This window comes from Drosophila guanche, unplaced genomic scaffold (assembly GCF_900245975.1).
Source record: "Drosophila guanche unplaced genomic scaffold, DGUA_6, whole genome shotgun sequence".
Taxonomy (NCBI): Eukaryota; Metazoa; Arthropoda; class Insecta; order Diptera; family Drosophilidae; genus Drosophila; species Drosophila guanche.
Window position 1 is genome coordinate 192,233 of NW_022995767.1, and position 11,790 is coordinate 204,022.

The window sequence follows — 11,790 nt, forward strand, 5'->3', positions numbered from 1 at the left end:
GGGGGGCGGGTGTGTGGGGTGGTTTTTTGTGCGTTCGTTGGGGGGGGGCGGATTATTGTCCTTATTATTGTGCTCCTTGGTGGGGGGTTGGGGGGGGGGGGGGGGGGGGGGGGGGGGGGGCTTTATAGGGTTGCATGTACAGATTTCCATATGCGGGGACCCCTGTCCGAAAATGAAGATAACTGAAAACAAACACACATGTTGATCATGCATGAACGCAACCAACCGCTTCGTTTAACCCTCGCCCCAGCTGCCTTTCTGGTGGCGGTGCTGCTAATGCTGCAGCGCCAGTTCTTCGGAGAGCATTTATTCCATGCACCGGAAACATACATATTTAAAAGCGTAAAAAGGCGCATTTTAATTTAAACGATCCAAACAACACACAAAATAAATTAAATTGTGTGTGTGCCTCTCGTTTTTGTCGTTTTTGCCTCTCGTTGAATTTATGCAGGCGAAGCAGAAAAGCTCCCGGGGATACGTACAAAAACCCCAGTATAATTGAGATTTCCATTGATTCAGAATATGTACATACATACATACATATGTATGTATGTACGTATCTGCTTGTCTTCCGTTGGTTTGGGATATTTAGAAATGTACATATTTACATACATCCGTACACACATGTGTGCATATGTACATACATATTTTGTCGTAAAGTTCGTGCAAGCCCTTCTATTGAAATGGTGTTCGCCGGGTCTGAGTTTTCACGGGGGCAGAGAAGGGTAGCCCAAGACCGTTTCCAGTGCGGGCGCATTCTGCGCCACTTATCATCTTGAAAAGAAAAGAAAACGAGAAGGGACGTGTGAGACGCTTCTTACGCGTCACAACTTTTATACCCGGCACTCAGTACTACATCTGCACCTTAACGGTTATCCGTCAAATTTTAAATTCTTTCTTCATCTGTCATCTACATCTACAACACTTCTCACACCAACACGCTCCTTTAGCTCGCCGCCCTTCCCCAGGACCACACACTGCAGACTCGCGGCAGAGGCAGAGGCAGAGGCAGTGCCTCACAAATATAAGCTGCGGGACAGCTTATAGAGGGACAGAGGCAGAGGGACGGCAGAGGCAGGGGCCGAGTGAAGCAGAGTGTGAATGAGAGAATGTGAAAAAAACAACAAAAGCTGCGGGACAGGGTGGGTTTAGCCACTGCAAATTAATTTCTTCATTCTGGCTATAATAATGATCCAATCGGATCCCAATTTGGTGATCTGATAGATATTGCCATTCGCTACGAAATGGAGTTTTCTTCTATCTTCAAAATTTTAGATTTGAGAGGTTCTCGCCCTTTTGAAATACGATTGTAACAGTGTGAGCATACAGAAGTCTGGATGCAAAATTTGGTATCTCTAGCTTTTACGGTCTCTGAGATCCAGGCGCTCAGCAAGACAGACGGACAGACGGACGGATAGAAAGACATGGCTCAATCGACTCGGTTATTGATGCTGATCAAGAATATAGACACTTTATGGGGTCGGAAACGTTTCCTTCTGTGTCTTACATACATTCTCTTTGTGTACAAATACAATATACCCTATTTACTCTTCGAGTACCTGGTATAATTAAAAATTGAATAAGTCGTAAAAAATACATTAAAATTGCAGCTGAAAACTCCTTGCCGCTCCGCAAAGACAACCATTACAAATCCCTACAGCGACTATTGAAATATGGAAGAACACGTGATTGTGCATTGTTAAGTGTCAAAGAACAAGGGCACACATTTAGCTTTTTGTTCAGTTTACGGTGTTTCGACAGAACCTTTCAAATATTCATAAATGCATACATACTATCGGGAGAACACAGGGTTTCACCTGTGTCTGCATTTCTAATTTGCTCATAATTCAAAGTCAAACTTGTTCCAACCAAGAACTAGCTGGCAACTTTTCCTTTTTTCCGACTTTTCCTGAGCTTTTAAATCCAAATTTCGTAAAAAGAACCTCAGAGAAATCAACATTTTTGCATTTTAAAGCTTAATATTTTCAATCTATACATTATAGATGCATTGATCAGCTTTATAGAATGGCAAAGTTCAAACTAAGAAGCGCTACCTCTAAAAACCTACAAAAAAGCCTAGAATTTAAAAATCGTGCAACAAAAAAAAGTTCTGCCATAGAAAAAACATTATTATTTTAAAGATTTTACAGCCCTGTCTATCAGAAAAAATCGGGTTTGTTCGAAGCGAAAAAAAAAATCAGATTTTGTCGAGTAGTGTAATATAAGTAGGAAAAAATCACATTTTCCATTAGTACATTTTTATAGGGAAAGCATAGAAGAAAATAAAAACTTTTATTATAAACATATATTAGATATGTTGATCTTAGATATAAAATTAACTTTTTCTGTTTCCGTTGACCGAAAGCCAAGATATACATATGTGGGTATTCAAACTCGGGTGATAAGATCGTCCGATTTAAGTGTGTGCCTACTGTACGTATGCATGCAGGCTCATAAAACGAGTGCCCAATTTAATTAAAATAATATCCACTACGAAGTCTCAACTATACATAAGTAACGAGAAGGGACGTGTGCGACGCTTCTTACGCGTCACAACTTTTATACCCGGTACTTAGTACTTTAGCTAAAGCCTTTTTGCTTTTACCCTTTTATCTCGCCCCCTCCCCTAGAGCCACACACTACACGTGTGTGCTAAAAAAGAAAAAGCTGCGGTACGGGGTGGTTTTAGGCACTGCAAATTAATATCTTCATTCCGACTATCATAATGATTCAATCGGATCCCAAGTCAATGATCTATAGTTATTCCCTACAGAATGGTGCTTTTACTTTTCTTTTTTCTTAAAAATTGTGGCTTTGGGAGATTTTCGGCCTTGTGGGGGCGGGGCTAATTTTTTAATTACACTGGTTCCAGTGTGAGCATACAGCAGTCTGGAGGCAAAATTTGGTGGCTCTAGCTCTTCTAGTCTCTAAGAACTAGCCGACAAACAAGACGGACAGACGGACAGATGGACATACGGACAGACAGACATATATAGACTCGGCTATTGACGCTGATCAAGAATATATTTACTTTATGAGATCGGACACGTTTTCTTCTGTGGGTTACATATGTACATCCACTATTCCCCACATATACACTTTACCCTATTTACTCTTCGAGTACCGTGTATAAAAAGCCCGCTTCTCGTAATCAGTTTTTAGTCCACAAATATCAATCTCAGTTTCGTATCCATTCAAAATTCCAAATTAATAAAAGTCAAACAGTTTTGGATTTGATTTTTAGCCAATTATTCGCATTAGTATATGTAAATATGTATGCACATATTTATTTATTATGTGTAGAAGAAGAGACCACTTTAATGTGCATTACTTGAGAATTCTGAATCTAATCTACATTTTGATTTGAATTCAATATGATTGAGCCTAGACTTTGGTACCGTGTTTACAAGGGGAGAGTTTAAATATTAGTCTATTTCGTTGGTGTTCATTGGGGATCAAGAAAAAAGCGTTGTATGAGGTAAAATGTATGACACTATCCGCTTCTAAATTGTAGCCAGCTCAAATGGAAATCCAACTTGACATATATATGTATGTATTTCTTTGGATCTGAGTGCAGGCATTTCCCATAAGGCCGACTCTCCATAGATTTTGATGAGCAATACCTTAAACGACGCTAAATAAATGCACCTATACTCATAAAAATAAAGAACTCATGCTATCATTTTTTTTCGACTTTTCTTGAAGTTTTAAAGCCAAAATGATTTGTAAAATACCACACCAAAATCATAGTTTTCAAATTTCCGAGACGGTAAGCTAAAGCTTTGCAGTTATACCCGATACTCAAAGAGTAAATAGGGTATATTGTATTTGTGCGAATAACGGTTGTATGTAACGCACAGAAGGAAGCGTTTGCGACCCCATAAAGTATATATATTCTTGATCAGCATCAATAGACAAGTCGATAGAGCCATTTCTGTCTGTCCGTCTTGTTTGTAGGCTAGTTCTCAGAGACTATAAAAGATAGAGCCCCCAAATTTTGGCTACAGGCTGCTGTATGCTCACACTGAAACCAGTGTATTTCCTAAAGGAGCCCCGCCCCTTCCGCCCCCGCAAAAGCGCGAAAACCTCCCAAACCTACAATTTTGAAGATAAAAGAAAATTCCATTCCGTAGGGAATGGCCATATTTATAAGATCACCAAATGGGATCATTATTATAGCCAAAATGAAGAAATTAATTTGGAGTGGCTAAATCCACCCTGTCCCGCAGCTTTTGTTGTTTTTTTTTTCACATTCTCTCATTCACACTCTGCTTCTGCTTCACTCTGCCTCTGCCGTCACTCTGCCACTGTCCCGCAGCTTATATTTGTTTTTTTTTGTGTGCGGGCGCTGCCTCTGCCTCTGCCGCGAGTCTGCAGTGTGTGGGGCTAGGGAAAGGTGACGAGCTAACAGAGCGTGTTGGTGTGAGAAGTGTTGTTGATGTCGATGACAGATGAAGAAAAAAATGAAATGAAAAATTGAAATGCAAATGTTTGTTTTTGTGACGTATTTTTAACAAGATTTTGACTAAAAAATCTCGGGAAAAGTCGAAAAAATATAATATCGAGGTTATAAAAGTGTGACGCGTAAGAAGCGTCTCACACGTCCAAACACACGTTCTATGTCCAAAATTCTCACCTCCACAAACTAACAAACTGGATGTTATCCAGCTACATCCCCACATTAAGTGTTTTAAACTTAAGCCAAACGTTTCAGCAAAGTCAGATTCCTTCAGGAGGTTAAATATGTACATATGAATCACATACACATACATAGATGTATGTACAGGCATCCTCAGAATTTTGGCTACTTTGTCTATTTGGCTTCTACTCACTTAATTACGGGTAGAGTTGAATTTGTTTGGTTATCCAATCCAATAATTGGTTTAACTTACATATTTAACTAATCTTTTGTTCAATTGTTGACCACATTTTTATTTAAATACCTTCTTCTATCGGATTGACAACTTTTAATGTTAACTCTATCTATATTCCAGCATTGACATAAGCATGGACATGGACGTGAATGCTCCCGCATCCCAGTCGATCTATCCACATTCGGCAACAATGTTTGCCGCCATCAGTGCCTGCGTCTTTACGACCATTGGCGTGCTAGGTAAGTGAATGAACTTACTTCATATGCCGTCTGCTAACCTGCTCGACTACTTTGTCCCCAGGAAACCTAATCACTTTGCTGGCTCTACTCAAAAGTCCAACGATACGGGAGCATGCGACGACGGCTTTTGTCATATCGCTGAGTATATCAGACCTTCTATTCTGCTCCTTCAGCATGCCCCTGACAGCAGTTCGCTTCTTTAAGGAGGTGAGTCCGACCACGCATACACATTAGACATTCGATATTTTAACTGAGCATAACCAGTAATCGTTTCCGCCACAGAGCTGGACCTTCGGCAGCACCTTGTGCAAGATATTCCCTGTAATCTTCTACGGCAATGTAGCCGTCTCCCTTCTCAGCATGGTGGGAATCACCCTCAATAGGTAGGTGTTGGCAGCAGGGCCCGTCTACTCCACAGCCTGGTGTAATCGTGTAACCCTCTTCCAGGTACATACTCATCGCTTGCCATAGCCGATACTCACAGATCTACAAGCCTAGGCTCATAACGCTGCAGCTGGTCTTTGTGTGGGCAGTCTCCTTTTTGCTGCTGGTGAGTCAAATAAGTACTAGTATGCTATTAATTCTAGAAAATGTCTAATTTAATATATTTACTGTACTTATTACAGCTGCCACCCATTCTGGGGATCTGGGGAGAAATGGGACTGGATGAGGCGACCTTCTCCTGCACAATACTCAAGAAGGAGGGAAAGTCCATCAAGAAGACGCTCTTTCTTATTGGTTTCCTTCTTCCGTGCCTGGTCATTATAGTCTCCTACTCCTGCATTTACATTACTGTGCTGCACCAAAAGCGGAAAATCCAAAGCCACAACTTCCAAATTGGCGCCAATGCAGCGGGCAAGGTCACATCTGGGGGCTCGTACGTGACCACAACGTGCACGAGAAAGGTGCGCGAGGACAATCGGCTCACCGTAATGATGGTGACCATCTTCTTATGCTTTCTCATCTGCTTTCTGCCACTGATGCTGGCCAATGTGGTGGACGATGAGCGGAAAACCTCCTATCCTTGGTTGCACATAATAGCCTCAGTCATGGCCTGGGCCTCCAGCGTCATCAATCCGATTATTTACGCGGCTAGCAATCGCAACTACAGGCAAGTGCCTTGGGAAACATTTCACCCACCCACCATACTCGTCCGCATCCAATCATATATTTCATTTCTCTTGCAGAGTGGCCTACTACAAGATATTTTCGCTTCTAAAGTTTTGGGGCGAGCCCCTGTCGCCGATGCCAAGTAGGAACTATCACCAAAGCAAAAACTCAAAGGAACTTTCGGGAGTCATCCGCAGCACTCCTCTATTTCACGCTGTTCAAAAGAATAGTACCAACCAAATGTGCCAAACATATTCAGTATGAGTAGATGTCGGACATTTTCCTTTGTATAAGAGCTGTTAACCATATCAATTACCTACCAACTACTTTCTAATTTATATGTGGACATAGACGTGTATTCAAACGCATATGTAAGTCGGAAGTTACCGAAATAAATATAACTTTAGATCAATTGAGAAATCCATGTTTGTCATGTCTGATTAATCTGAATTTGCGGATGCTTGAAGTTTAGTGGCGAAGGACTAGGCCCCTATAAAGGACTGCTTTTGGTTAGGGTACACACCCAAGCATAGCTAGTTACTTCGAATAATTTTACGCGCTACTAATAAAGAATTAACGACAGTTGGTTGAGCGATTTGACGCCGTCGGGGAAGCCAACAAAAACCAAAATCACAAATTCATAAAATGAGGCACACGCGTATTCACACTTCAATTGTAGACGGAGCGTGGCCCGGAGCGGGCATGGCGAGAAAAAAAAGTTGTTAAATCACATTAAAAAAAATTGTTTATTTTTCTTTTCCTCCTATTTTGCTGGATAACTCTTAATGTCCTCAAGATGCGCAACATAATTGTTTTGCAGTTTTATGCCTTGACGGCATATTTGCGCTGTGGGAAGATGGAACGCTTGCGAATTTCTTTCAGCGTCTTGCGGTTAGCATCGCGGGGCGACAGAGCTTTGCGGATGGCGCGGGTCTTCTTGCGGCGCAGATCCAGGGGCTTGTACTTCTTGTTCTTGAAGACCTTGCGCAGGTTCTCCTTCTGCTTCTGATGCATCACAATGTAGACGCGAGCGATGGCCTTGCGCACCACACGGCTGCAATTGCAAACAAACAATTCGGTGGTCAATCTTGAGGTCGGCCAGGGGAAAGGGTTTTGGTCTAAACACTACTTACATCTTGGAGAGCTTGGATGGTGCACCTCCAGTGACCTTAGCCACACGCAGATTGAGAAGCTCATTCTTGAGCTCATCCAATTGCTTGGTGAGCTCCTTCTTGTCCTTGGTTCTCAGCTCGGAGCACTTGACCTTAACCTGAATGGGTCGAAAATTCGTCGAGTTATTAGTTATTCATACAAGCACACAACAAAATATTATTATCAACACGAAATACGAATGGGTGGCTTTGTGTTTCATCAATTTTTTATATATATTATATGGTGATGTCTGTTCTTTTCATAGATTAGTTTTCACGCTAAAAATTCGGCACCAACCATTATCCTCGCTAGTCACGTCAAAAAAGAAAGAAGGCACGATAACTAGTAGACGTCAAAACGATTTCGGAGATTTGCGATGAACCAGCGCGCTGGTTCAAAATCCATGTCATCGAACCATTGTCGTTTGGTTCATTTGGTTCTATTTGTATGGGAATGCTGAAACTAACTTGCATATACTTACACATTTTGTTTTCGATTATTTACAAACATTTTGACTAAATCCCTGATATAATAATATACATTTTCTTCGACAGACAGAAAGTCGATGTAAAGAATCGGTTCATTCTGAGTTGCAGTTTTAACGTATCGAACTCATTGTAGCGTCGAGCCCAACGTGACCGTTTACAGTATATTTTATACTCTTTGGTATATTTTTAAGTCGACTTTTAGTCGACGGTATATGTACGCTATATGTACGGTATATTTCGACAATTGTTTGGTATAAGAAATATATATATCTAAATATTGGTATATTTGAGAAGGTTTTAGTTTCCTCACATTTTCTATTTCTGGTGTTCGTTCGGCAAACAACTCTTTTTTGAGTTCAAAATTTTCATTGACTTTTTTCTAATATTCAACATACACTGATGTACCTGGTCAATGTGGACTCATCGTCTGCGACCAACCAATTTCGCTTAAACAAGTAAATAACAAACAAAAAAATATATATATAGTTGAATTACATTTCCAAAAAAATAAATAACGTAGTGGTAGGCTTTACCAGACACAAGAAGTTATCTATGCAGAAAATATTTTAAAAATGTTTCAAACCCAGTACTCAAAGATTAAATAGGGTATTTTACATTTGTACACAAAGTGGATGTAGGAGGATGGTGAGTTAAAAGAGCGTGTTGGCATGAAAAGTGATGTAGATGTAGATGACACATGTAAAAAATATGTAACATGTAAAATTTGAAAAAATCACTAAGATGCAGATGTTCTACTGAGTACCGGGTGTAAAAGTTGTGTATCGTAAGAAGCGTCTCACACGTCCCTCCTCGTTTTTTATTACCTTCTTGTTCGCTATGTTAATATAACCGTCTTTCATCTTTAGATTGATTCGTTTGTCGAGGAAAAAAGTTTAGCTGCGAAAGTCAGAAGATCCGAATGAATGCAATAGCTACTGCTATTAAAAAATTATGAAGAATATTTCGGTATATTTTCGAGGCTCTGACGGTATATTTGATCCATAATTTCGCGGTCACACTGGTCCAGCCATGTAAACAACCCACGGAACCTTGCTTTGCCAGAGACTTACTGAATAATCGGTTCTGTTTAACAAATACATAGGAGCCAATGTGTTTTCTAAAGGTAAACAAGACAAATATTAATTGATAAAAATGACTGATAGGGCTATCAAGCTGTTAGTCATCGGAGAAAGCGGTGTGGGTAAATCCAGGTAAATTGTATATGTTTTATTTCTATGTCTCAAACCTGCTGCGTATTTTCTATATACGCACACCATATCATATGTACATTCAAGCATACATATGTTCAAATGATGTACATGTGTATAAATGATTGGAACTATTTGCATCATATTCTGACAACAGCTTAATACGGCGCTTTGTCGAGAACAAATTCGACGAGAATCATGACGTCACAATTGGCATGGACTTTAAAAGCAAGGTGATGAATATTGACGGCGCTGACTTTAAAGTAGCACTCTGGGACACTGCGGGAGCCGAAAGGTTTCGCAGTCTAACACCGAGTTTCTATCGAAAGGCCCTGGGCGCCATCCTGGTCTACGATATCACGAACCGCGACTCCCTGGTCAAACTCGAGGCCTGGCTTGCCGAGTTGGACAGCTACAGCGATAATCCCAACATAGCCATAATAGTCGTGGGCAACAAGATCGACCAGGAGCGTGTTGTGGATCGCGAGGAGGGGCGCAAGTTTGCCCGAAAGCATCGTGCGCTCTTTATAGAGACGTCCGCCAAATGCGACCAGTTCGTTAGTGATGTGTTCAAGGATATTGTTGAGAAGGTATACTGATGTACATATGTATGTGTCTGCAGAAATAATATAAATTGTTCCCTTGCAGATTGTATCCTCTGATTTTGGCAATGGAAATGGATCCAATAGCATAAACATTGGAAGCAATCAAGATCTGGAAGAGCCTACATCGACGTGTTATTGTTGATGTCCGTGTTTTCAGCCAGATTTTATGTGTGCTTTGTCAAATGTTTAGCTTGTATTTTCTTAATCGTTTCAATATCATTAGCATAAAGTCAACCCAACCCAACCCTTCAGCTTATTTCCCCTATCAAGTCAATGCTCGGTCGATATAATGCATTCGATAGGATTCGTCTCTAAACAATTCAAAACAGAATCGTATGATATAATAACTTCAAACAGTACAGTCCCAATTTAAGTTTCTTTATCAACTGAAATGAAAATGTTGTTTACCAATGAGCTGTTTAGCAGGGAACACTCATTATTATTAGATGGCACTACAAGCAATCGCAAGAAATCACAGCATCTGGATTAATATTACAACGGCGACAACCTATTCGAATCAAACGCACAATTTTGACACGTTTCCTCTTTCTCTTATCCATGCATGTTCATTCATAGATACATACTTACAAAGTGCACATCTTGCAATAGCGCTGATTTAATATTGCCTGTTGTCTGTATAGCCAGTATGGAACATATCCAATCTCTTTTGAATAGGTAATCAACATTCACATTTGAATTATTTGTTATTAGATCAGCTGTTAGCTACATAAGTACATATGTATGTATGTATATATACGGTCTGATTTGAAAGCATTCTTATCCTAAACATTGCAGTATACATTGAGATCTGATTTTTACGAAATCTGTCTTACGTATGTACATACGTATACAAGTAGGTGAGGCTTGTTTCTTTGATAGAGGACTCTGAAAATGTCCTGTAAAACCGTGAGCAAAGCTTACACACAAACGGATAAAAAGACGAGCATTGCTAATTATGATATGTTTTCATCTCCTGTAAATACATAAAATATACCCTAATTACTCTTAGAGTACCGGGTACAATCATACATTTGCTTTGGAACAGGGATTCGTTCCTAAACCTTAACACATACATACATATGTACTTATGTAACGCACAGAAGAAAACGTGTCCGACCCCATAAATTACATACATTTTTGATCAGCATCAATAGCCGAGTCGATGTAGCCATTTCTGTATGTCCGTCCGTCTGTCCGTCCGTCTTTTTGAGCGCTGGATATCAGAGACCATAAAAGCTAGAGCCACCAAATTTTGCATCCAGACTTCTGTATGCTCACACTGTTACAAGTGTATTTCAAAAATAAGGCACGCCCCCGCAAAAGGGCGAAAACCTCCCAAATCTACAATTTTGAAGATAAAATAAAACTAAAAAAGCCATTCCGTAGGGAATGGCCATGTCTATCAGATCACCAAATTGGGATCCGATTGGATCATTATTATGGCCACAATGAAGAAATTAATTTGGAGTGGCTAAACCCACCCTGTCCTGAAGCCTTTGTTGTTCTTTTCACATTCTCTCATTCACACTCTGCTTCTGGTTCACTTGGCCTCTGCCGTCCCTCTGCCTCTGCCGACTTTTAACCCACACCGTCCCGCAGCTTATATATGTTTTTTGAGTGCCGGGTATAAAATTTGTGACGCGTAAGAAGCGTCTCACACGTCCCTTCTCGTTATTATTGCCAGAATGAGGAAATTAATTTTCAGTGGCTAGCCCCCACCCTTCCGGCAGCTTTAATTATTTTTGTTGCTCATACCATCTCGCTCGCACACTCAGCCTGACATTTCCATGCAATCTTATGATTTTTTAAAATATTCTAGCTCTTTATCTCTCTCTCTCTATATACATACATACATATATATGTATATATTTATACCTTCTTAACGACAGATACCATCTAGTCGTTAATGCTCGCTCAGCCAAGAGGCGTCACTAGACGATGGAAGAGAGAAGAGAGAGAGCTACCGCATGGCAGGGGTTTTAGCCACTGGAAATGGGTTTCGTCATTCCGGCTATGGTAACACTCCGATCTGATCCAAAGGACACATTTTGTTAGATGATAATCTTTTCTGCCCCGTCATATTCCAAGCCCAAAATAGATGAATAATTATCGCT

General features: G+C 40.4%; 3 protein-coding genes across 5 annotated transcripts in view; 2 read left to right on the forward strand and 1 right to left on the reverse strand.

Moving 5' to 3' along the window:
* LOC117591157 (protein trapped in endoderm-1) overlaps positions 1-6,643 on the forward strand; it is a 10,746-nt gene extending 4,103 nt beyond the window's left edge. For all 3 annotated transcript variants that reach the window (XM_034284276.1, XM_034284277.1, XM_034284275.1), the window contains exons 2-7: positions 4,995-5,113; positions 5,175-5,320; positions 5,396-5,496; positions 5,561-5,663; positions 5,740-6,224; positions 6,301-6,643. In XM_034284276.1, the coding sequence (XP_034140167.1) occupies positions 5,008-5,113; positions 5,175-5,320; positions 5,396-5,496; positions 5,561-5,663; positions 5,740-6,224; positions 6,301-6,487 (1,128 nt within the window). In that variant the 5' untranslated portion in view covers positions 4,995-5,007 and the 3' untranslated portion in view covers positions 6,488-6,643. The remainder of the gene's footprint in view (positions 1-4,994; positions 5,114-5,174; positions 5,321-5,395; positions 5,497-5,560; positions 5,664-5,739; positions 6,225-6,300) is intronic.
* A 340-nt stretch (positions 6,644-6,983) lies between these two features.
* On the reverse strand, positions 6,984-7,771 carry LOC117591163 (60S ribosomal protein L35). Its single transcript, XM_034284284.1, has 3 exons — positions 7,673-7,771; positions 7,357-7,493; positions 6,984-7,277 (listed from the first exon to the last, which is right to left on the reverse strand). Exons 1-3 carry the CDS (start codon positions 7,673-7,675, stop codon positions 7,046-7,048), a joined length of 372 nt encoding a protein of 123 aa, XP_034140175.1. The 5' UTR covers positions 7,676-7,771; the 3' UTR covers positions 6,984-7,045.
* A 1,142-nt stretch (positions 7,772-8,913) lies between these two features.
* On the forward strand, positions 8,914-9,920 carry LOC117591162 (ras-related protein Rab-18). The gene is made up of 3 exons (XM_034284283.1): positions 8,914-9,074; positions 9,229-9,661; positions 9,720-9,920. Exons 1-3 carry the CDS (start codon positions 9,016-9,018, stop codon positions 9,816-9,818), a joined length of 591 nt encoding a protein of 196 aa, XP_034140174.1. The 5' UTR covers positions 8,914-9,015; the 3' UTR covers positions 9,819-9,920.
* The last annotated feature ends 1,870 nt before the right edge of the window (positions 9,921-11,790 follow it).

Bases quoted from the DNA above. Each gene is read 5' to 3' on its own strand.
- LOC117591163 (XM_034284284.1), bottom strand. The intron at 7,278-7,356 runs GTAAGTAGTGTT...TTGCAATTGCAG, and splicing joins CCATCCAAGCTCTCCAAGAT to CCGTGTGGTGCGCAAGGCCA.
- LOC117591162 (XM_034284283.1), top strand. From the start codon at position 9,016: ATGACTGATAGGGCTATCAAGCTGTTAGTCATCGGAGAAAGCGGTGTG. The intron at 9,075-9,228 runs GTAAATTGTATA...TTCTGACAACAG, and splicing joins AGCGGTGTGGGTAAATCCAG to CTTAATACGGCGCTTTGTCG. The intron at 9,662-9,719 runs GTATACTGATGT...GTTCCCTTGCAG, and splicing joins TCAAGGATATTGTTGAGAAG to ATTGTATCCTCTGATTTTGG.